Source organism: Gymnoscopelus braueri, assembly GCF_963280865.1.
Source record: "Gymnoscopelus braueri genome assembly, chromosome: 13".
NCBI classification, from domain to species: Eukaryota; Metazoa; Chordata; class Actinopteri; order Myctophiformes; family Myctophidae; genus Gymnoscopelus; species Gymnoscopelus braueri.
In genome coordinates, this window is record NC_137615.1 from 50,818,371 (window position 1) to 50,844,018 (window position 25,648).

Here is a 25,648-nt window from a genome sequence, read left to right on the forward strand (position 1 = left end):
TGTGTCAAAGCGCAAAATATAAAATTATTATGAGTGACAGCTTGGGCCTGGGGGGGGGGTCCTGGGGGGGTCCCGGTGGGGGGGGGGGGGGGCACGCAGGTGGGGGGAGGTGAACAGCTGCGCCAGAATACTTTAATATATTAATACTCCCTCCTCGTTTTTTTTTTCTATTGAAAAAAAAAAAAAAATAAACTTTATTTTTTGCCGGGCTCCCAAACTTGGGGGAGCCCCAAAAAAAAATAAAAAAAAATAAAAATATATATATATATATATTTTTTTATATCTATTTTTCGGAATGGCAGGGTTTATTTCAAATTTTCAAAACCCCCCCACTCCTACACCCCCCCATTCCGAAAAAAAAATTCGGAGTGGGGGGGTGTAGGAGTGGGGGGGGGGGTTTTCGGAATGGGGGTGTGTATAAGTGGGGGGGTTTAGGAATGCGGGGGTGTACCCGTCTGTCACAAGCGTCATGGAACCACTTGTTGCTGGTTTTCGATTGTTTTACATTCACAACTGCTACATCTACATAAACTTTCAGATTTCAAATATAAAGTGCTGACCCCCATGCCACGGATGTACTAAGTTGAGCCGGCAAAGGTCTAAGTAGCCTACCCGTCTTCTGTATTGTTCAATAAAAAACGTTTTAATCCGATCGCCGGCCATTTTCTCCAAATTTTCTCCGATGCTTTCAACTATGCGACGCTACTGGTTGGGAGGTGTATATTGCACTCTGATACATTACAAAAAATTATAGAAAATGGCCACCAATCGGATTAAAATGCTTTTTATTGAACTGTATATACGGGAGATACGGGTACTTATCGCGGTCGGGCTCAACTTGTTACATCCGTGGCATGGGGTTGGAACTTTATATTTGAAATCTGAACGTTTATGTACATGTGAGAGTTGTAAATGTCAAGAAATCGAAAGCCAGGAACAAGTGGTCCATGACTGTCATGGTATAACAGTCATGTTTCAGGGCTAGGTACGGACTTGCTTCTTCAAACCAGGTGGACAAAGTTTACAGAGAAAGGTGAGATTTTTACCGTCTGGGTCAGACTCAGTATACTGACTTTTCCATAAAACTCTTTTAAATGGTCATACAGCGACGGCGTAGAGTTTGAGCGGTCCGGGCTAGTGTGTGCAGCTCATAGAGTTAAAAAAAATAAGGGGCAGCTCAGGGGGGTGCAGCTTTCTATTCTTTTTTTTTTTTTTTTTTACTTTTAAACAAATCTTTATTTTAAATATCATGAAATACAATACAATACGAACAAACACAAACAACATACACAAACAAAGAAGTTATCAATACATCTATATAACCTCTACATCTATATCATCAGAGCCAGGTGGATTTACTTCAGGCACAACACTGTGATTTCTGGTTTGTCCACCCACCAAGCAATTGTCCACCATTGTTAGGCCATGTGCCTGTGTTCCAAAATGTTACTTGAGTAAAAGTACAAAATAATTGGCATCAAAATGTACTTAAAGTACCAAAAGTAAAAGTACTAAAATGTTTGAAAATAGCCGATCTACAAGCTCACAACACGTCGCGATGCCACGCGTTGTGAGCTTGTAGATCTGCTAATTTCAAATGGCCTAGGTATAAAATAGGGCTAAAGTGGTTAATATATGTTTTACAATATAATAATTTATATCTGCAAAGTAACTAGTAACTAAAGTTTTCAAATAATTGTAGTGGAGTAAAAACACAGTAAGCCTAAAGCTTGTGGGTCTGCTATTTTCGACGTGCGATGGACTTTAATCAATTAATTAATTTAAATTAATCCAAGCTTCACTCTTTTCTCTCTCTCTCTCTCAGATGTCGGACAGTGACAGCGGTGTGGACTTTGGCCCACCCAAAAAGAAAAACCGCAGAGTGATACGCTCACCCAAATATAGAAGGCCTTTGCCCAGCGCCCCGGGGCTCATTTCAGACAAGGTAGGTAAAGGCTCTGTTTGACAGCTTTGTGGAATGGTAGGGCTGAGCCAGGGCTGGGCAATATTAGCCTGGGTCCAGAGACCATAGACCCCGCCCACTCTCTGAGTGGACTGCCTCTTGGTCTGGTGTTGTAAATGTGAACCAGTCTATGATGCGAACCTAGGATTTATTCTGTACAAAATGTATTGTCCAATGAGAGTCGGAGGTGGGGTCGGGATCCCTTAGGATTGGTTTAGGGAAATTGTAATCCCCTCCCCCTTGCAGTGGCGTACCCACCATAGAGGCAAGGCAGGCGGCCCGCCTGCCCAACTAAAATCTCGCCTCCCCTAGAAAATAAAGTAAAAGACTGACTGAAAAACAGGCAGTGAAAAAAATCCAAACAGAATAGTGGCCGTCGTACCATAGCTCGCCTCCTCGTCCATTCACGCGGGCAGGCAGCCAATCACTACCGTATCCATTCAGCAGAGCGACCCTCGCCTAGTGAAAATGTATGCCCTTGGCTTCATGGGGTGCCAGGGGTCTAGGCCATCACCTGTCCTCACCTGGCATAAAAGGGGCTCTGAGAGCAGCTTGAGCCATTCATTACTAAACTACAACATGAAGAGACCACCGCTGAAGAAGAGATTGATTATACATGCATATTATTTTTATTAACGTTTTTCAGTTTTGTAGTCAGTGTAGTGTTGTTGTTAACTTGTTTCCCCCGAGATTTCTCGCCTGCCCTAAATGTAATTCCTGGGAACGCCACTGCCCCCTTGTAATCGCCTACACTGGAGCCAATGTCAGACTGAAGCTCCACACAGCTTCAGTCTGATAATCAGGCTAGGGCAATATATCAATTAGACAAAAATCAAATTAAATAAGCATTGATTACTTTATTAACAGTTTTCAAAAAGTACAGATGTACAGTTATAGGCTACAATGAATGATGCTAAAAGGATAACGCAAAAAGCTCTGAGGGCTTGTTTCCATTGTGGTCCTGTGTATTCAATTCATCAAGACTTAAAGACGTACGGAGGTTGTGGGTTCGAATCCACCGTGGTGCACCTGTTAGTGGGGAGTGTTGGGGGCTCCTCACTGGCAGGTGGGTCAGTAGGATACGACAGCAGTGACACAGAAATGTGTGTGGGGAGGAATCAATTGGCATAACGACTAGCAAATGGCAGATCTACAAGGTCACAAGCTTGTAGATCTTTTCAAATGGCCAAAACATATATAGGCCTAAAGTTTTGTAATAATAATCAAAATCCACAAGTAACTAAAGTTTTCAAATAATTGTAGTGGAATAAAAGTACAATATTTGCCTCTGAGATGTAGTGGAGTAGAAATAAAAGTATTGGAAATTGGAAATACTCAACTAATTAAACAAATACCTCAAAATTGTACTTAAGTACGGTACTTGAGTAAATGTACTTAGTTACTTTACACCATGGTAACTAAGTACATTTACTCAAGTACTGTAGGCTACTTGAGTACAATTCTGAGGTATTTTTTACTTTACTGGAGTATTTGCAATTTTCAGTACTTTTACCTCTACTCCACTACATCTCAGAGACAAATATTGTACTTTTTACTCCACTACAATTATTTGAAAACTTTAATTACTAGTTACTTTGTAGATTTGAATTATACAAAACCACTTCAGCCCTATATACATTTCGGCCATTTGAAAATAGCAGATCTACAAGCTCACAATGCGTCGCATCGCGAGCTTGTAGATCGGCTATTTTCAAAATATTTTAAAACATTTTCTACATTTGAAAACTTGTGAAATGGGACATTCTGCATAATGAGTACTTTCTACTTTTGGTACTTGTCTTTAAGTACATTTTGATACCAATACTTTTGTACTTTTACTCAACTACATTTTGAATTCCGGAATTTGACATGTAACAGAGTACTTCCACATTGCAGTATTGATACCTTTACTTAGTACTAAACTTTTACTCACACTAAAATGTGAGTACTTTTTCCACCACTGACAATCATTTTTCATTATAGCTCCACTCACCGGCGGCGCGCCCCCGAGCACAACCACGCGCACCGTCCATTTAAAAGCGACGGGAGCCAATGGGCGTCCGGCGGGGGGCAGGCTCAGCCCGCCGACGGACCAATGGGAGGCCTCTCAGCTCTTTGTTGTTGGTGATGTCATCACGGCAACGTTGAGCGTTGCCATGTCCACTCATTATAAGCTATTGTGGGCTTGTTTTTCTATAAAGTCACTTGTAAATACTGGTAGTTTGCTGGTTGCTGTCTTTTGGGCTTGTTTCTAAAGTGTTGTTGGTTATTTGGGCTTGTTTCCTAACGTTAAACCAGTGGTTCTTTGATTGATTGATTGATTTTGACAAATACGTCCACCACAAGCCATGCATGGCGATGACCCCTGCCCCCCATCTGAACATATTTTGCGCCAGGGACCCCCATACAAGATTTGGGTAGTTAAAATGTTTCAAAAAACATTCCAAATATTAAACTTTTTTTCAGTGGTGTAAAGTAACTAAGTACATTTACTCAAGTACTGTACTTAAGTACAATTTTGAGGATTTCTTTTTACTTTACTGGAGTATTTCCAATTTTCAATACTTTTAGTTACTAGTTACTTTGCAGATGTAAATTATTATATCATAAAACACACATTAACCACCTAGGCTATTTGAAAATAGCCGATCTACAAGCTCACAATGCGTTGCATTGCGACGCGTTGTGATGTGCCAATACTTTTGCACTTTTACTCAAGTAACATTTTGAACACAGGCCTTTTACTTGTAACAGAGTACTTCTACATTGTGGTATTGATACTTCTACTTAAGTAAAAAAAATGGCGGTAGTTTTTCCCCCACTGCTTTTTTTCTTCAAGATTTGTTTTGTTTGTAGATTGGCTAATATTCAAACAGCCGATGGGGTTTACACACACCCTTCTGCTTGTTTCTCTCCCAAAACCTGGCAACGCTGCAATGTTGTTGTTGAGGGACAGACAGTCAGACAGACAGAGTAATCCGAGAGAGAGAGAGAGACACTGACACACAGAAAGAGAGAGAGAGTCAGATACACACACACAGCCAGAGACGGAGAGAGAGGAGCAGGAAACAACAACACACGTTCATGATCTCAAACAAACGCGCGTTCGTTCATAAATCGATACAATATTGACATCAAACATCGCGTTTTCTCGGTTTTCCTGAGCGATCCGGAGGAGCAATCGGTTCGGTTCGGTGTGTGTGTGTGTGTATGGACCGGGGGGTGGGGGGGGAGGGGGTGGGGGGCGAACATGGAGGAGCTTCGGCATCAGGTGATGATCAACCAGTTCGTTCTGACCGCTGGCTGTGCGGCGGATCAGGCCCAGCAGCTCCTACAGGCCGCCCACTGGCAGTTCGAGGTACTGCACCGCTCTTTTTACACAGCGCTCCTTCCACAATGATTCATGATCGTTGATCGTGTTGATCGTGTTGTTTAATTGTGTTGTTTAATTGTGTTGATTTTGTGTGCACTGGTGGTATATGTACTCGGATGTTTTACTTAAGTAAAAATAGCAATTCCACAATATGAAAATACTCTGCTAACAAGTAAAAGGCCTGTGTTCAAAATGTTACTTGAGTAAAAGTATTGGCATCAAAACATACTTAAAGTAAAAGTACTGAGATGTTTGAAAATAGCAGATCTACAAGCTGTTTTGTGACACAGTCAGTCAGTCAGTAATCGGTCAAAAAGAACAGATCATCACAGCTAATCTTGTAGATCCCTGCTGCTCTTTGTCAGCTTGTAGATCAGATCAGATCTAGAAGATCTGTTCCTTTCTGACGGTTAGTTTGTAGCTGTGAGAACGTGGTGCTGCCTGGATTCAATGGACCGGTTTTGTTTACATTCTTGGCAGGAAACACAGTGTCATTGTTGACTACTACCCAGTGGTGGAAAAAATACTCAATTTTTTTTACTTATGTAAAAGTATCAATTCTGTAGTGTAGAAATACTCTGTTATAAGTAAAAGTCCAGAATTTAAAATGCACTTGAGTAAAATTACAAAAGTATTGGTATCTAAATGTACTTAAAGTGCCAAAAGTAGACAGTACTCATTATGTAGCTCCATAAAGAACCTCTCACTGTAGCCAAACCGGGAGCAGTACTGGCAGCGGACGTAGGGGGGTTTTCCGGGTTGAATGGGAAACATGGCCACAGGCTGACTAAATAAGCGATTTAAACGGGTAGTTTCGCTCCGGACCTAAAATATTATGCTCCGGACCAAACCTTAAACATTCGTGCGGTTTAGAATCTACCATTAGTTTTGGGATACGATGTATACAAAAGGGTAAACAGTGGAGCCTTGGCGGACGTTCCACCGATTCTGGATGAGAACGACATAGAACCTCATCTCGGAGCTGTATAGCGGAGTGAGAGGTTCTTTATGGAGCTACTCATTATGCAGAATGTCCCGTTTCACACGTTTCCAAAATGTATTCAAATTTTTTGAAAATAGCAGATCTACAAGCTCGATGCGACGCATTGTGAGCTTGTGTAGATCTGCTATTTTCAAATGGCCGAAATATATATAGGGCTGAAGTGTGTTTGTAATTATAATCAAAATCTACAAAGTAACGAGTAACTAAAGTTTTCATATAATTGTAGTGGAGTAAGAGTACAATATTTGCCTCTGAGATGTAGTGGAGTGAGTAAAAGCACTGACAATTGGAAATACTCCACTAAAGTAAAAATACCTAAAATTTGAGTGCAGTACTTGAGTAAATGTACTTAGTTACTTTTCACCACAGATTACTACCTCCTGTTGCCGAATGATACCATGTTATACGATATCTTGGCTACTGGGAAGAGCAACCAAACATTGTGAGCACCTCAATGTTAAAATAGTTTTGAAAGTGGAAAAATAAATAAACAAAGAATTTGGGAAATTGTCTAAAATAATGTATGATTTTGAACATGCATGGTACATCGTTAATTTACCCTTCAACTTCTATGTGCCCTTAATGACTGGTTATCCACATGTGTAGCAAATTGAAGCAATTTTATTGTAGGACTATTCAACCAAATTCTTCATTTGTTTTTTGAAGGTGCCCACAATGTTCAGGTGCCCACTCCTCCGTGTACCGATATGAGCGACCATTGGCATGACATTACAGATTTGTACCATATTAGGCATCTATCAGATGCTCTTATCCAGAGCAATTAATGAATGAGACTAGGCTCTATGCACAGCAGCCATATTGGAAAGAAATTGGGCCTCTCTTCCTTACTTTCTTCACAGGTCTTCCCAATTATACTAATTAAGGCTCTGTTCCATTCTGGTCAAACAGAATCAGGGTGCTGACTCTGCTACACCCAGTGGGTCTCAAAGTGTGGTCCGGGTACCCTCATGGTTCCTTGAGGGGGTCCCAAATGACCCCTTACAGGTGTGTAACTGAGAGTGTACAAATGGAACCAAATGGACCCTTACAGGTCCATTTGGTTCCATTTGTACACTCAGAGTTATGAAGGTCCTTGAAATTAAAAAGTTTGAGAACCACTGTGCTACACTAAATGGAACAGAGCCTTAATTAGTGTAATTGGTAAGACCTGTGAAGGATATGGCTGCTGTGCATAGAGCCTATATCGATTGGAAATAAGAGTAAATGTCATGAACTGTCGTTAACGAACATGGTAGCCTAAACGGTTAACATACATAGTGCAAAGAGAACAATGTAGTGCCTCAAAGAAACTAGCATACCACATGAACAATGTACCTAGCATCTGTCTAAAAACAACATGCTATCTAAACATTCTGTACATTTGAAACTACAGGAGACCAGGTAAAACGATGAACCTAGCGTCTGTCCAAACAATATGCTTCCTAAATAGCATTCTGGTGCATTTGCGGTCGAGCAAAACCAAAGCTAAATGGCAAAAACATGAACAAATGGCCAATCTAGAATCTGTATAGTAAAACTAGCATCTTTAATAACATAACACTGTTGTGAATGTTTTGTGTTGTGTTGTGTGGAAATCCTATCCCAGTTCACATAATGTTACCTCAACCTTTGTTGAAAGATGAAAAAAAGTATATTATGAGATATGGTGTATTAATTATATCCATAATTTCCAACATCTCTTCCAACAACATGGGGGTAAATAATTCACCACAACAAAGATCTTCTCCCCTTTATTAACCTGTGTTGTAGTACAAGTCTCATTTCAGGAGCTAAATTTAGACACATGTAAACGATGGGAGGTATGTTGTTGAATTATGTGAGTAAGCGAGAGAAAACCTGTGAATATCGTATTCAATGTTGGTGTCAGGGTTTATAAATATTGTGATATCACTTCACGTCTTGGACATTACTGCCCTGACAGTTATACTTAGAACTGGATAGATATTGTAATATTATTGATGCCATTTTGTAGGACAAGGTCCCATCTTGATGACCTGCATGTGTCCATGTCACATGTCACCCACATCTAATCATTACACCCACATTTAAACTAACAAAGTAGAACTTGTTTCAGTTTGTTAAGCAAGGGTCGTTCAACTTAGGCTATTTAATGTAAACAACAACCTTCATAAGTGCACTTTTGCGAATGGAACTCTCATATAACTGTGCTAGCAATAAGTGTAACCTGTCACACTTTTTACACTGGCAGACAACAAAAAGAATGTATACAGAATTTTAGGGGAACTCATGGAAAATTGAAGTCTCACATCACAATTTCTGCTTTTGGATAATATTATGTTGTGATAGAGCAGTGGTTCTCAAACCTTTTCATGTAAAGGACCCCCAAATTGACACTTATTACTAGCCCACGAACCCCCATTTGAAAAGATATGCCAGGGACCCCCCACAAGGGAAGTTTTTAACGGCTCTTAGCAGTGATTCTCAACCATTTAAATTTCAAGGACCCCCAGTTTGACATGCATTAGGCTACGGACCCCCATTTAATGGCATTTCTATCTCTGGGACCTCAATTTATGTTGTAAATTTATGTTAATTTATCTCTGAGAGAGTACAAATGAAACCAAATGGACCCATTAGGGTCCATTTGGTTCTATTTGTACTCTCTCAGAGTTACAGACCCATAAGGGTCAATTTGGTTCCTAACTACCTACCATTTAGCTGGGGACCCCCTGGAACTCCCTCAAGGACCCCTGGGGGTCCCCGGACCTCACTTTGAGAACCAATGTGATAGAGGACAAGTGGTCCTAAGATTGTTGTCATGTATTAAAGAAAGAATACATGAGAAGGCTATATATAGGCTCATTAAGACACATTATCCTCCCAGCTGTTCATAAACGGTAACCCGAGCCGTGGACATACTGTAGTCGTGTACAGTAAGATCTAGTGTTAATTTAACTCTGGGAGTGTAAACGGAGCCAGATGGACAGTCCATCTGGTTCCATTTACACTCCCTGGGCTAAATTAACACTGAGGATTTGACTGTATATTCCCATGTATTGCAGCTTTCTGCTGCTGTGATAATGAGGTTTTTGAATGTAGATGTCCTGTCATTAACGCCATTTGCTCTGTGTTTTGGTCAACACGTCGTGGGTGTCTGTCAAAACCGCATTTCCACCGCAAGGCAAACTATATATCCTACAGTGTAAGCCGTTTACTGAATACTATTACCTAAATACTGAATCCTCTTTGAGGAGCTTCTGACTGCTAGATTGAAATACGTTTGTACTCAACAGGGCTGTTGGTGCAACAAGCACCACCCCCGCTATAGGATCTTTCACACAAGCCTCCATGTTCCAGATGGGATGGCCCATATGCATGCCTCCCTGTGTGTTCAATGACCAGTCTGTTATTGGTGAGGTCAGCGGCTTTGCTGTTGATCTCTTGAGGGCCAGGAGCAAGGGGAAGCTCTCAGGGCTCTTCTCAGGTTGTTGACCTGTTTGGAAAGCCTGATTGGTTGGAGTCAGTGGTGGAAAAAGTACTGACATTTTTTACTTAAGTAAAAGTAAGTATCAATACCACAATGTAGAAGTACTCTGTTACAAGTAAAAGGCTTTGATTCAAAATGTTACTTGAATAAAAGTACTAAAGTATTGTCATCAAAATATTCTTAAAGTACCAAAAGTAAAAGTACATTTTTTTTTTAAATAGCCGATCTACAAGCTCACAACGCGTCGCATCGCGATTGACAACGCGTTGTGAGCTTGTAGATCGGCTATTTTCAAATAGCCTACGTATAAAATAGGGCTAAAGTGGTTAATGTGTGTTTTATAACATATTAATTTATATCTGCAAAGTAACTAAAGTTTTCAAATAATTGTAGTGGAGTAAAAGTATAAGATTTGCCTCTGAGATGTAGTGGAGTAGAAGTACAATTGTGCTGAACATGGGAAATACTCCAGTAAATCAAAATGTCCTCAAAAGTGTACTTAAGTACAGTACTTGAGTAAATGTACTTAGTTACTTTACACCACTGGTTGGAGTGGATGCATCGCTGAGACAAAGTGTCATCCAGGCATTTCCCTGGTCCACCTATTTGTCCAGGTTAAAGCTGGGTGTAGTGAATGTTCTCAACATTCACTACAAATTGTCCTGGCTTTCAGCACAATTAAAAATAACAATAGGCTTGTTTTCGGTGCTTACATTGATGTTATCATGTTCTGTGACTGTCCCATTTGCTAATCCACCATCCATGGTGTTAAAAGGTACAGTCATTAACTCATTAGGTTTGATAAGCGCTAACAGAATTGTCCCCCATTCTGATAAAATGGTGCATCCTGCGTTCATACGTGCCCATACGGTACATACGTGCATGAATGTGCTGTTCATAAGGGACGACGCTTTGTGGTTTGCAAATATGGTCACCCTAGCCCAGAGGCCACAGCTTCTTGTTAATGTCAGAGAAGGGAATGAGCGAGGCGGCTATAAGTGCAATATATTCTCGTAAGCCATTAAATTAAGTGTCAGGTTTAGAGAAATAAGTTAGGCTCATGTATTAGAATGTAGTCCACTGTTCCATCGTATAGTGGCCTTATTTCCTCAATGGTCTGGCCTTTGAGTTGGTTTATTCTCACAATGTGAGATTCCGTCTTCACTCACCACACCACCAACTCGGCTTGTTATAGCGTGCTGATAATACACTAGTAGATTACACAGCTTAATTGTATAGCCCTTCTCCTTACAAAGGCCTGTGCATTCATCGCTGTGCCAAATAACACCGGTAAATGCATCATTATGCCATTGAGGAGAATGCGTATAAAACGTGGTAAATTTTATTTTAGATTAAAACAAGCAAATCTGCTTATTGGATAAAAGTCTTGCTGTTGAAGTGAGTCCTCAAGAGGCTTAAATGAACAAACGGTTTTGCCTATTGTAATGTTAACTAAATTAACCCTGGCCTCCCTATTCTGCGGGCGAACATTTGGCGAAAGTAGCCGTTCTAGTGATTTGTAGATCGGCCAATTTTAATTGGGGAAGAGATTTGGTGTAATGTCTCTGACCTCACTCCGCCCCCCCCCCCCCCCCCCGGGCCTCGTTCCTCCCGTCTCACAGTTTGGCTGTGTCCATCTGTTTGTACGTGCGGTGGCCTGTCGACTTTCTGTGTCTAGTCAGTTTGCGAACGGCGGTCTTCTGCCATGTTACATAAGGTAGCTGCTCAGCCTCGGTATGTCTCTCTTCTCTTTCACTTGCTCCATTCATACACGGGATGTATGTATATGGGAATCTAACCAGTGAAAGACCTATTGAATTGACCCCCCCCCCCCAATTGCTCTCGTTCTCATCAGTGTTGCCAGATCTGCTTATTATTATAAGGGACTTCGGGCTTGCCTTTATATTGGTAGTTATTGGTTGTTGCGCGTTGTGTTTTTTTTGGGGCTTGTTTCTAAAGAGTAGTTGGTTATTTGGGCTTGTTTCCTAATGTTGTTAAACCAGTGGTTCTCAAACATTTTCATGTCATGGACCCCCACATTCATGTATTTGTCCCTATCTAACCCCCATCTAAAAATGTTTTGTGCCAGGGAGCCCCGTACCAGATTTGTGTTGGTAGAATGTTTCAAAGATCTACAAGCTTGCGACGCGTTGCGAGCTTGTCAATCGGCTATTTTCAAATAGCCGATTGTATACAGTTATATGGGTTTTAAAGTGCTCATGTGGCCTAACAGTCGCTTCTTTTGGGCTTGTTTTCATAGAGCCGGTTGCTCATTTCTCTCACACAATCTGGCAACGCTGGCTCTCACGTAGTTTAGGTTCAGGCTGCGCCCCGGAACCGGCTGGCTACACGCCGCTCGCTCCGCTGTTTGTGTTTACGGCGGCAGGAAATACGAGTCGACACAGTGAAGCTTTCATGATTGATGGCGGACAAAAAAACTCGGGGTCTGGGAAAAAGAGAGAGAGGGGAGTAAAAAAAAGAAAGAAAATAAAACCCCGGTGAGAGACAAAGGAGCAGTGGACTCGTTGGCCCTCGGTACACAATGGCAGCCCGGGCTGCATTGAAGCTTTGATATGTGTGTCACGTTGGTTGAGACGGGGCAGACATTCCTGCACTACCCGCTGCTGTTGTCAAACAAGCAGGCCGTGTGTGTGTGTGTGTTGGGGGGGAGGGGAGGACGCACAAGGGAAAGCACACATTCATTCAAGTGTTGTTGGCGAGGAGGGAGGCGGCCTCCAGTGAAAAGGAAATGGAGGCTAACACCCAACTCACACTTTTACAACTACAACCCAAGTGATAGGCCTATATATACCGCCTCTGGAGTTGAATTATAATTGTGTTATAACTCTGTGTTAGAACACGGCAGTTACACGGCCATATCACTATTATCATTTAACTCTGAGCATGTACAAATGTTCAGAGTTACAAATGAATACGTGTCGTGAACACTGTCAGGATTTTACGGTGCACTTTCAAATGTCTTGCCGAAATTGGAATTCTTCCGCGAAAGCAGTGATGGGCAGTGGTGTAAAGTAACTAAGTACATTTACTCAAGTATTGTACTTAAGGACAATTTTGACGAATTTGTACTTTACTTGAGTATTTCCAATTTCCAATACTTTTACTTCTACTCCACTACATCTCGGATCCAAATATTGTACTTTTACTCCTCTACAATTATTTGAAAACTTTAGTTACTAGTTACTTTTCAGATATGAATTATTACATTATAAACATACATTAACCACTTCAGCCCTATTTTATACCCAGGCTATTTGAAAATAGCCGATCTACAATCTCACAACGCGTTGCATTGTAAAAGAGTACTTCTACATTGTAGTATATTTGATTCTTTTACTTAAGTAAAACATTTGAGTACTTTTTCCACCACTGGTGATGGGTGATATTTTTTTAAGCAAGACCTTTTGTTTTGGCAATCGATATCGAGTGATTATTGTTTTTCCAAGGTAATGATCTCACCACCACCAGCAGGCCCCACACCGTCCATTCCCAGCATTAAAACATGAATCACGTTGGAGTCAGAGGAGCACACACACACACACACACACACGCCCACACGCACACACACTCAGAGGAATGTGTTCCTCTCCTGTGAGGAAAGAAAGCAGAGCTGGCCAATGTTTTGGCTCCTCGGTTATCAGTGTTGTTGTCGCTAGAGCGGGGAGCGGCAGGTCATCAAGTTCTCCCTTTGGCCCTCGTCGCTTGGTTGTTCACAACAGTGGTTCTCAACCTGTGGGTCGGGACCCTTGATTTTCTTTTGGGGGGGGGGGGGGTGTCCTCAGATGACAGTGAAGTGACAATTTAAGGACTTTTTAAGACCTCAACAAAAAAAGAAATGAAGAAAAGAAAAATACCATTACTGCATCGAAAGTAATCAACAAAACTATACTATAAAATCTGGTCAAACATTGGCCAAATTGTCGAATAATATAAGAAAGACGAATTGTCTTTGAAAATAGCCGATCTACAAGCTCTCAACTTTGTGAGCTTGTTGATCTGCTATTTTCACAATATGTATCTGTGGAACTGAGTCAAATAAACAAAATCCTACATTCTAAGTGCTTGGCAGGGTGGGGGTGGGGGGGGTCCCCAGTTCAAATATGATTATTTTGGGGGGTCGCGACCTGAAAAGGTTGAGAACCTCTGGTTCACAACATAAAAACAAACAAAACAATAGAGGTTAGCCTGCCGTGAACTTCCTTGTTTTGCGTCGGGGGAGGCAGCCGTGAAACTTGTTTACATTTCTCAAGTCTCTCTCTCTCTCTCTCTCTCTCTCTTCCCCCCCCCCCCCCCCACCCCTCCCTCCCTTGCCTGTTGTTTGACCTCCCGGAGACTCTGTCTGTTGTTGCAACATTCTCTGTTTTTGTTTTCTGTTGATTGAAGAAGTACGGGCTAACGTTTGGTGTTTCTTTCCTCCATTTTCACAACCAGCATTCAAAGTTTCATTATTCATATGAGTATATACATGAGTAAAAATGCTTTGGTTTCTGTTCCTCAGCATTGTAGCAATAATAACAAAAGATAGAATTAAAGAATAATAGCATTAAAGTCATTCATAGCAATAATATTGACTTTTGAAGGTGCTTATTGCACGGGTTCTAATTTTAAACATAGTATACACACATTTAAGCTTGTAAGCTGTTGTAAACCAGCGACTATTAATGTTTTGTCAAATATTTACATTATTGTAGTCTCAATGTTGACGATTCAAAGTGGTTTATTTGTCACTTACTCGTACAAGTACAAACAGTGAAATGTTGATGTCACATACACTGCAGACTGTGCTAACTATCACAACTTAATAAGAACAATATAGATATAGTACTGGGTATAAAATATAATACAGGTTGAGAAAAGACAAATAAAGGTAACGCCTTTAGCAGCAATGTAAAGTGTACAGAAAGGAAGGGAGAATAATGTGCAAACACGATACAATCTGTACAATCTGATTTACAATCTGTAAAGCACCTTGTGCTGCTAGTACTACTGTATATTATGAAACCGTGCAAATAGACTAAAGTAATCACACCGACAAGGGGCAGTTTCTTTTCAGGTAAAAGTGATAAACTTAATCTAACTTCTTCTAGTTTTCCTTTTAGAGATAAAACAATCCTTAGCAGCACTTGTTAGGTGTTAGCTAGCTGTTTAGAGCCTTCTCTCTGCCTTACAAACCCTGTTTTAGCTCACACCACGGGGGATAATGGTTTTAACCTTGCTAAGGGTATCACGTGACTCGGCCGTGCTGACTGACTGACCCTTTTTAGGGCTGTGTGTGTGTGTGTGTGTGTGTGTGTGTGTGTGTGTGTGTGTGTGTGTGTGTGTGTGTGTGTGTGTGTGTGTGTGTGTGTGTGTGTGTGTGTGTGTGTGTGTGTGTGTGTGTGTGTGTGTGTGTGTGTGTGTGTGTGTGTGTGTGTGGGGAGAAGGGGGGGGTAGGACTCACATTTCCCAGCAGCAAGATAAAGCATTGAATGTGAAACTACTCTCTGTTGTCGTGGTGGTGTGTGTGTGTCAGCAAACCCCCTCTCAAGTTCAAGTCCTCATTATGTGCTCACACACACTATTTCCTCTCTCTCTCTCCCTCTCTGTTTTCTCGTCCACAGACGGCCCTCAGCTCCTTCTTCCAGGAGGCCAACATACCTAGTCATCACCACCAGATGGTAAGTTCATTTGGTTCCAAGCAAACAACAAGACTTAAGGCTTAATTTATCATCCATCGACGTGTGCCAAAAAAGACCCAGAGCTACAAAGCTGACGACGTCATCATGGTGGTATATACGACGCGTTTGTCATGAGCTCCTTAGTCGTTCAACTACACTTTAGAAACAAGCCCAAAAAAGCAACTACATTACATACTACATTATTTTGGACGCAATAAATCGTGACATGACATTTTTATTTCATATGTCATGCAGTGGAACAAATCATTGTGATCTAATACCATTAACCCTTTAAGGCCTGCGGTTCTGATTCTACAAAATTTCTTCTAAATCCTAACAGTTTTTTGAAAAAACTTATGTTGCTATGTCAGTGGTTCTCAAACTTTTTCATGTCAAGGACCCCAAAATGTATAGGTATTTGTCCGTGGACCCCCATCTCAAAACATTTTGTTCCAGGGACCCCCAGTAGCAAAGATTTGAGTTACAAATGTTCGCTTAAACAATATGTATATTCAAAGATTTGCACAAATGTTCTGGACTTTTAGATCTACAAGCTCGTAGCGCGGCACTCTGAGCTTGTATATCTGCTATTTTTGAATAGCCAAGGTGTAAAATAATGCTTTTTAGCTCAAATCAAAAAAATGACACAGATGCGTACCAGGTCTTAACATTAGGGTTAACACTAATATTTTGCAGTTCATTCAATTCAGTTCAGGTTTTTATATTGCCAAATCACAACAAGTTGTCTCAAGACACTTGACATATAAAGCAGAGACCCCATGTTGTCCCTCCCTCCCAAAGCAGCCAACCTTTTTGCAACGGTGGGCAAGGAAAAAAATAGGAACATACCTCAGGCGGAACAAGGCTCTAGGGTGAGCAGCCATCTGCCATGACCGTGTCAGGGGACAAGAGAGAGGAGAGAGAGACATACAAGCCACAGGAACAACAATATTAACATCTATAATGATAGCAATAACAGTACTAGCAGGTATAACAATAATAATAATAGTATATTGTAATATTATAGCAGTCCACCGATGTGTTACATGGAAACCATTGATCAGTTGCCGGGGGAAAAACCTTGTGTCTCCATGTTTCAACTTATTTATTTGTGTCTATTTTTTAAAGTGAAAGTGGTGAAGTGTGTCTGTAGGTTTTTACATTACACTACATTGGACCCCCCCCCCCCATTTGTATTGAATGAATGATTCCCCCTCTGCTGGGTGGGGGGCCAATTCATACTAGCCTCTAAATCCAGCTAGATCAGTGGTTCTCAAACATTTTCTTGTCAAGGACCCCCAAAATGATATGCATTTGGCTGCGGATATTTTGTGCCAGGGATTTAAAAAAAATAGCAGATATACAAGCTCATAGCGCACTCAGTGCCGTGCTATGAGCTTGTATATCTGCTATTTTTGAATAGCCAAAGTATAAAATAGGGTTAAAGTGGTTAAAATGATTGTGACGCTATATTAACACATTTTTGCTGGGGACCCCTGGTACCCCCCCAAGGACCTCTGGCGGTCCCCGGACCCCACTTTGAAAACCAATGAGCTAGATAAACACACACACACACACACACACACACACACACACACACACACACACACACACACACACACACACACTACGCTGCTGCCATTGGCTCAATGCTGCTGCTTGCGCAATATACCACTCCCCCAATGACAGCCATTTAGGTCACTGGTTCACAAAGTGGGGTCTGCGGACCCCCAGGGGACGAGGAACAGTTTAAACACTTTTTGGGGAGCTCAATAAATGAAACATTTTTTGACAAATCTTCTCCTGTGTGGGTATCCCTGCTCTCCTATTGAGACATGCAAGATCCTGTATCTATAGGTTGGACACGACCTTTGACACGATCCTGTTTCTGTTTTTGACACATGTTTTAACCTGAAGGTTCGAAAATTCAATTTCTCCCCAGAGCAAGCAGGCTATTAGCTCAGTGGTTAAAAAAAAAGAAGAAAAGACAAACTTCAGCACTTGCACAGACACAGTAGACCAGGGTTCAAATCCGGGGGTGGAACAGGAAAGCTATATAGTGCAGCTTTAACCCATTCAATCCTTGAACGCATCTGTGGCACATTTGTTTTTCTTTGGCTACTCAAAAACAGCAGATCTACAAGCTCATAGCGCGGCACCTTGTAGATCTGCTATTTCTTTGAAAAATCATCAGCTATTCTTCTGAAAAATAGTGATTTTTTTTGCAAATCTTTAGTTTGAATATATTTTTTAAGCTAACATTTGTAACTCAAACTTTTGCTTCTGGGGGATTCTACAAAATGTCTTCTAAATCCCAACATGTTTCTGAAAAACATATGTTTCTATATCAGTGGTTCTCAAACTTTTTCATGTCAAGGACCACCCAAAATTATATGGATTTGTTGTTATTCAAAGAATAAAAATAAAAAAGCAGATCTACAAGCTCATGGCGCGGCAGCTGGTTGATCTGCTATTTTTGAATAGCCAAATATATCTAAAATGACAGTGGGAGAGGCAGGTTTCAACGTGAAGAGCAGAGAGAGGATGTGTGTGTGTGTGTGTCTGTCTGTCTGTCTGTCTGTCTGTCTGTCTGTCTGTCTGTCTGTACTTGTGAGGGCCAAATGTCCTCACAAGTATAGTAGAATATGAGACGTTGTGAGGAGCCATTTTCACGGTCTTCGCACGAAAAGTTGCTGTTTTATGGTAAAACAGTTTTTTTTTGTTTACAGTTGGTTGGGGTTATAGTATATTTACACATATAGTTGCACGAATGCGCACTGGTGTCGTGTACCGGAAAAATAGCTGATGTAAGCTCACAAGCGTGAGAGCTTGTAGATCAATTTTTCGGCCTAGCGCTTGTGGTTAAAAATGGCAAAATGTCCTAAAATGTCCTCACAAGTATAGTAACAAACCTGTGTGTGTGTGTGTGTGTGTGTGGTAGCGCACGGCGGCAGCCAGGGCCCTGGGTTTGTTATTATTTTGGGTGCAGTGCCATTACATCATAGCGCCTCAGGCTCTGTGTGTGTGTGTGTGTGTGTCAGGACTGGCTGGCGGAGGAGGAGTGATGGAAGAATACAAGTGTGTGTGTGTATGTGTGTGCGCTTGTGTTACTATACTTGTGAGGGCCAAATGTCCCCACAAGTATAGTCTATTGAGACATTTAGATCGTGTCAAAGGTCATGTCTCACCTAGACACAGGATCTGACACGAATTCTGACCTGATGGTCAAGATTCCATTTATCCCCTGAGCAAGCAGGCAGGCTCTATTAGCTCATAATAAATGTCAGCACTTGCTCAGGAAACCGGGTTCAAATCCGGGGCAGAAGAGGAAAAGATTGGAGTTGGGGTTTAGTGTTAGGATTTTAGCATTTAGCGGTTAGGTTTAGGGGGTTAGGAGTTATGCTATTTTTTGTGTGTGTGTGTGTGTGTGTGCTGACGGAGTACAGAGAGAGGAGGGAGGGCGGGTGGTTCAGCTGCCATCCACCCACCCTCTGTGTGTCTCTTCACCCTGCATTCCTCTCTGCCCCTGGGGGCCACTTGGGATCGGCTTCGTAGCAATAACAGAAACAGTTCTCACTCGCCAAGAGTATTACAACTAGAGATAGAATACACGTGCAACTCAGAAGCATCTTTAAAAAATCTCTTGGTCTGGGATATTTCATGGAAAGCATAAAAGTTAAAGCCTCAATCTTGTGATTTCTTCAACGGGTTTATTTGATTTTATTTTATTTGTTTATTTTAGGGGAAATTTTAGTGTGGGTCCTGTGGGAGGACTCTTTTCACACTGTTTCACAAATAGGCCTGTCTCAATTACGACATAATCGTCTAATCGCAATTATTTGAGATAATCACAATTATTTTTGCATCATCTTCATAATCGTTTAAAATGTTCTTACATTTTAAAACATTTTCCCAAAATAGTGGAAATAGCTGATCTACAAGCTTACAACGTGTCACTTTGTGACACTTCGTGACACTTCGTGACGCGTTGGAAGCTTGTAGATCAGCTATTTCCACAATTACATTTTTTTTGTTGAAATTATACAATTATGAAATATGTCGGTAATTTCTTTGTATATTTATTAGTTATTAGTTTATTAGTTATTTGTCATAGCTGACCTGTGCAATTTTTCATTACGAAGCCTAAAAGCCAAACAGAAATGTAATTTAGATTTCTATGTTCCAATGTTCAATGCCAAAAACACAATAAAATTGATAATCGCAATTATTTATGTGACAATTAATGGTGAAAGTAAGACAGCCCTAGTCGAGCCCTGAGTCTTTTTGCTTTATTCCCTTTAAACAGAGCTTGGCCCTTGTCACAATGACAACGTGGCCCTGTTACCATACACACGTGCCTGAATGTCACGTTGGGACATCTTGGTTTTATTTATGTATGTCGTTCCGCTGTCGAAACCCTAATGACGTTCATGTATGTGCGTTGTCCAGCACTGACGAAAACCTTGTGACATTGCAGGTATTTCTGTTATTCTATTTGTGTCGTCCACTGACGAAAAACATTTGACAGTTGATTGTGGGTAAATCGGTCAGATAAGAGGGGTAGGGCAAACGAGGGAACTGGTTGGATGACTTTGTGCGTGTCTGTCAGCGTGTGTGTGTGTGTGTGTGTGTGTGTGTGCGCACGCCAGCCAGCCAGGAGCTGGTGCATGATGGTCACGTGGTGTAACACAAAAAGCCCCATTTCCCCCGTGGCGTAACAGAGAGACAGAAAGGGAGTGTGTGCGTTTCTAACGTATGTAAACAACACAACGATACAGTATGGTCAGAAATGTCACATCAGTGCGTCCCATATTTACCATTTATCATTTCACTGTAACAATGTAAACGCCCCTTCAAAACGGCTTCTTGTGTACTGCTTATACTACACACTTCCACCTCCTGCAGCAATACAACAACAGCAGTTATGACTGACAGGCCATGGTTTAGTGTGTGTGTCTGTGTGTTTAGTGTTCAACTTCTAAACTGTTTGTTGGTCTGGGTGAAAATGTCAGTTTCTGTGTTTTTTTTTGTGTGCAAACTAAAGCTTTTGACTGTGATGTCCAATATCCAGGAGCATTTATTCAAATTTTGAGGGTACTTATAGTAAAGTAGGTATATATATATATATATATATATATATATATATATATACATATTATTTTCCATAATAATTGCCCTTTACACAGTTAGAATCCAAGGTGTACAATCTCAGAGTTACGAACAGATAAATCAACATTGAAGATTTTACTGTGTATTCATGTTGAAGCTCTTATACTGTACTTGGCGTGCGTCGTGCTTGCATACATATTTGTGGAGGTGAGCAGGGTACCACATTAAAGGCTAGTCCAGACTTGCCTTTTAGCCTAAGGCTGTTTAACTTCTTGCCCCCGGCCCCCCTCCCCTGTCCCCTCGCTCCCCCGGGGAGCCTGCTGCTGTTGTAAACACCACACACACACACACACACACACACACACACACACACACACACACACACACACACACACACACACACACACACACAGCTTTGGTCATAGGACACGCTGCCTATTGTTTTACCCATAATTCCACAGTCCACGGGCTGCTCCCCGCTGACTGGTTGACTAGGCTAGTTACACACACACACACACACACACACACACACACACACACACACACACACACACACACACACACACACACACACACACCGACACCGCAGCTGTCACTGTACTTTGCTGTAATTCCATGGATGTTTTGGGGGGTTCCGATGTGAGACCCCAACCAACCCCACACAAAGCTGTAGTGTACACAGTATAGACCAGATTAGAATGCTTGAATGTTTGTAAACAAACCGGTAAGTGTCGAGAACATTAGTGACAGTATGTCTAGTTTGTCAACCGGTGGATATTTAGAACAAAATAATATTATTTCCAATAGTCCATAACAATATCATAAATGTCCCGTTCTTCCAGAAATAAGGTTAAAATGAATAATACTGCTCCAATACTGCATTTTCTACCCGGAAACACATTTTTGGTTGTGGTGATGTCATGATGATTCGGCCTATAGGGCTGAGCGATTTTGACCCATTGTCAGCCAACCAGCAAACTCCTTTCGCATAGCAGTGGTTGTTTGTGTTGACTTAAAGTTGAGTTAAACATGAGAAAAATATCCAGTTTTTGGGGGGGAAACATATTATTCGATAATTTTTATTAAATGATTGCTTATTTTAAATAGATTCGTTAGATGAACTGTTGCACCGCTAGTCAAATATTAGAATCCTAGCCAAACAAAGAGGGGGGCTGCCAGGTGTATTTTGGTTCGACATGGTGCGTCCCATATAGAGTTGAAGGTCTTCCTGCTAGCAGCACCTGTTAGCCCGGGCTGGCTGATGAGGGGGGCTTTGGGCAGGCATGCCAAACACCCGTGGACCCTCCGAAACGGCTCACACACTTCTCAACTCACATCAACACTGGCTGTCCTGCCAGTAGTGTGTGTGTATATTAGTACTGTGAGTCTCTTTAATTTCAAGGAACCCCAATTTGATATACATTAGGCCTCGGCCTGGACCCCCATTTGATAAGAATCTTTTTACTTTTTTAAAAACTCTGGAACCCTATTCTACACTTGAAACTAGTTTAACTCTGAGAGTTTAGAAATGGAACCAAATGGACTTGTTTGAGAACGTGTGTGTGTGTGTGTGTGTGTGTGTGTGTGTGTGTGTGTGAGTGTGTGAGTGTGTGAGTGTGTGAGTGTGTGAGTGTGTGAGTGTGTGAGTGTGTGAGTGAGTGAGTGAGTGAGTGAGTGAGTGAGTGAGTGAGTGAGTGAGTGAATAAAGCAGGTCTCACTCCAACGCCCAGAGGGCCACCACTTCTATTTATGGCCGTTACACCTGATCCCTGGCAGCGTGTTTGTTTTTACGTCTGTGTTGTTCCGGCTCGCGCGACGACAACGTTACGCTAGCTTTTCAACCGCCGTTTTGATGAATGGCCCCATTGAAGACCTTTGGCACAGCAGCACTGTTTGTACCAGTGTTCATTTTGTCGATTTAAAACCAGTGGTGTAAAGTACATTTACTCAAGTACTGTACTTAAGTAAAATCTTTACGTATTTTTACTTTACTGGAGTGTTTCAAATTTTCAGTACTTTTACTTGTACTCCACTACATCTCGGAGGCAAATATTGTACTTTTACTCCTCTAGTTACTTTGTAGATTTTGACACGGAGACTCTTTGTGTCTCCTACCGGAACTGCTGCCGGTCATCAAATGATTTCCTTAGGAATGCGACAAAAAAAAAAAAATCCATTCATTGAAGTCTCCATGGGGTGACTAATGGATAGAAAAAAAGTCACTAAACTTTAACGTTTAGTTTTCAGCCACTAACTCTCGCTCTCCTCTCCTCTCCTTTTCTCAACCTCACAGATGTGTACTCCCAGGAACACTCCGGCCACGCCGCCCAACTTCCCGGACGCCATCACCATGTTCTCCAAGCTGCGCGCGTCCGAGTCCGGCGGCTCCAACGGCAGCAGCGGCCCCTCCTCCTCCTCCTCCCAGATGTCCATGGCGTGCTCGCCGCCCCCGTCGTCGTCGGGGGGCTTCGGCTCCTTCTGGGCGTCGTCGCCGCCCAGCCACCAGCCGTCCTGGCTGCCCCCCTCCTCGCCCACGGGCCACCACCACAACCACGGGCACCACCACCACCACCACTTCCACCACATGCACCCCGCCGCGCCCATGCTGTGGCCGCCCGCCGTCTCGCAGCCCCCCGTCTCCCAGCAGCCGCCGGTGGTCTCGGCGCTCCACGGCCAGAGATGAGACTCTTGGGTGGAGGGGAGGGTGGTGTCAGGGAGTGGGAGGGGAGTTTGTAGCCTAATGATTGGTTCGGGGTGGGTGTAGATTCGAGAGGTAACGGCGGGTTTATACTCGGGTTTGGCGCGGCGGCGTCTTGTGCCAGGAATAGCCGCGAATGGACGCGTCGCATCGAGTTTGTAGATCGGCTATTTCCGGTGTGCGATGCCAGTGCGCAACCGAGTGAATCACCCTTAAAAAAAGGTGAAAATCAAGTTTCGGGTCTGAGGCGGAGAGAGGACAAGATGCTGTTGGTTTTTCCTGTTTTGTTTTTGTTTGTTTTTCCTTTTTCCTAAAATAATGATGATGATGATGATGAGCAATCTGTCTCCGTTTGAGAGGAAGGGCGTTTATTTTCGTCTCTCTCTTCATCGATACTCATCCAAGCCTAGGAGGAAGTAGCACCCTCGGGGGACAAACCACTAATGACACAGAGGAAGTGGGATAAGACGCTGATGAAAAAAATACCGGCATCGGTCAGGAATTCACGGGGAAAACATTTTCCGGGGGGGGATGGACGCCGATCATCTTTTTTTTGTTTTGTTTTTTTTTCTTTTTTTTGTGGGACTGGGGTGGGGTGGGGGGGTTGTGAACGCAAAGGACCCGACAGAGCACTTAAATAAACACGTACCTTACAGGACCAGAGCCATCGCGTGACGCAGTGCTTCGAACCGCCATCGGGCCGTTTTCTTACGAACGTTTCTTTTTTTTTGTTTTGTTTTTTATTGCCGGCGATGTCGGGATGTCGACGATCTCCGCCGCCGCCTCCCCTCTCGGCTCGAGGAACTCTGCAATAACGTGGGAAAAAAAAGACGGGAAGGACGGAACTGCGGTGCAAAAGAAAAAAGAATTAGTGGCAGTTCCGTTTTTTTCCCCCGGAAGAAAATAAATTCTATGTTTCTATACATATTATTTTGTGGTATGAGAGTTATCTGTACAGTGTGCATACGAGTGTAGCTCAGTGGTTCTCAACGTGGAGTTCGGGGGGGTCCTTGAGTGGTTTCCCAGGAGGTCCCCAGCTTTAAAGTTATTAGGAACCAAAGGGACCTTTTACAGATCTGTAACTTTGAGAGCGTGCAAATGGAACCAAATGGACCCTTTACGGGTCCATTTGGTTCCATTTGCACGCTCTCAAGAGTTACGGGGGGTCCTTGAAATGAAAACCGTTGAGATCCACTGGTGTAGGTGAGGTATAAAGACGGGAGCCCGGGCTTGGGTTTCATGCGTTTGGCCATTGAAGTGCTACGTGCAGTGAAACTCAACTCTCGCTCGGCTTGTGTTTGCATGCATCTTGTGTCAGGGAGAGATGTGGGCTTGGGCGTGCGGACAGGACGCCGCTCTTGTGTTTTCGGAGAACATATATATATATATATATGTATAAAAAAAGAAAGCCCCCGTTTAACAGATTTTTGGTTCGGCTTTGTTTAGCAGGAACAGCAATAATTTGACTATTTTGACTTAAGGTTATAGCCAGACAAGAGAGCTGGTACATTTATATTGTAGGGTTGTATTTTTTTTTCCTGTTTTGTTCTTTTTTTGTTTTGTGTAGATGGAATGAACATACGGAAAGAGACTTTGAGCAGGGATAATGTCCGATTTATGCCTTGTCGTGCGGCTAAAGTAGCAGACCTACAAGCTCACAACGTGTCTCATCCGCGACATGTTGTGAGCTTGTAGGTCTGCTATGTTCGACGCGACAAACTTTGAATTGAACTTAATGATGTCACCCAGAATTGTCATTGATGAGGCATCGCTTTGTGGTTCGGTGAGAAATTAGATTTATTGTCCTGATGATCGTTGATGTGGCCACTGCCCCCCCCCCCCCCCCCCCCAAAAAGAAACAACCTCGGTAAAAGTTTTGGGATAGATTTATGTCCCTTTTTTTTGTTTTGTTTTGAAGGAAAATTGCAACAAACCAGTATTCCATGATGGGAGCATCTTAACTCACTTAAGGTTAAAGGTGCTGTAAGGGATATGTTTTTGGTTCAAACAAAGAGTTTATTTTTAAGTTAGTTGCTATAGTGTTTGTTCAGTATCAAGGGTCTCCCCATCATAAATTCCCATTGTATAAAGAAGAAAAAAAAATTCAGGTGGTACACCACTTTCATCCCATCAGGAGAAAGATTTTCTGTTTACTAAAGAGCCGGAGAGACACGCACTGAACACTCTATTGCAATTCAACTTTTTTTTATTTTGTCATTTCCATCTGCAACAAGCATAAGAAAACGAAATTGCGTCTCTCCTAAGAGACAGCGAAAGAAGTAGTGCAAAAGTCGGTATCTAAAATAATAGTAAGCAATGATTATTAGCTATTTAACACTTATTTTAACAAAGATA

The 25,648-nt window shown here is 42.1% G+C and overlaps 1 protein-coding gene across 1 annotated transcript; it reads left to right on the forward strand.

Moving 5' to 3' along the window:
* Nucleotides 1–4,961: 4,961 nt before the first annotated feature.
* ubald2 (UBA-like domain containing 2) lies at nt 4,962–24,403 on the forward strand. The gene is made up of 3 exons (XM_080446522.1): nt 4,962–5,321; nt 15,430–15,486; nt 22,889–24,403. Exons 1-3 carry the CDS (start codon nt 5,214–5,216, stop codon nt 23,276–23,278), a joined length of 555 nt encoding a protein of 184 aa, XP_080302648.1. The 5' UTR covers nt 4,962–5,213; the 3' UTR covers nt 23,279–24,403.
* Nucleotides 24,404–25,648: the final 1,245 nt, after the last annotated feature.

Coding starts and splice junctions, on each gene's coding strand:
- ubald2 (XM_080446522.1), top strand. CDS start 5,214: ATGGAGGAGCTTCGGCATCAGGTGATGATCAACCAGTTCGTTCTGACC. Junction 5,322..15,429: donor CCGCCCACTGGCAGTTCGAG/GTACTGCACCGC, acceptor TCTCGTCCACAG/ACGGCCCTCAGCTCCTTCTT. Junction 15,487..22,888: donor CTAGTCATCACCACCAGATG/GTAAGTTCATTT, acceptor TCAACCTCACAG/ATGTGTACTCCCAGGAACAC.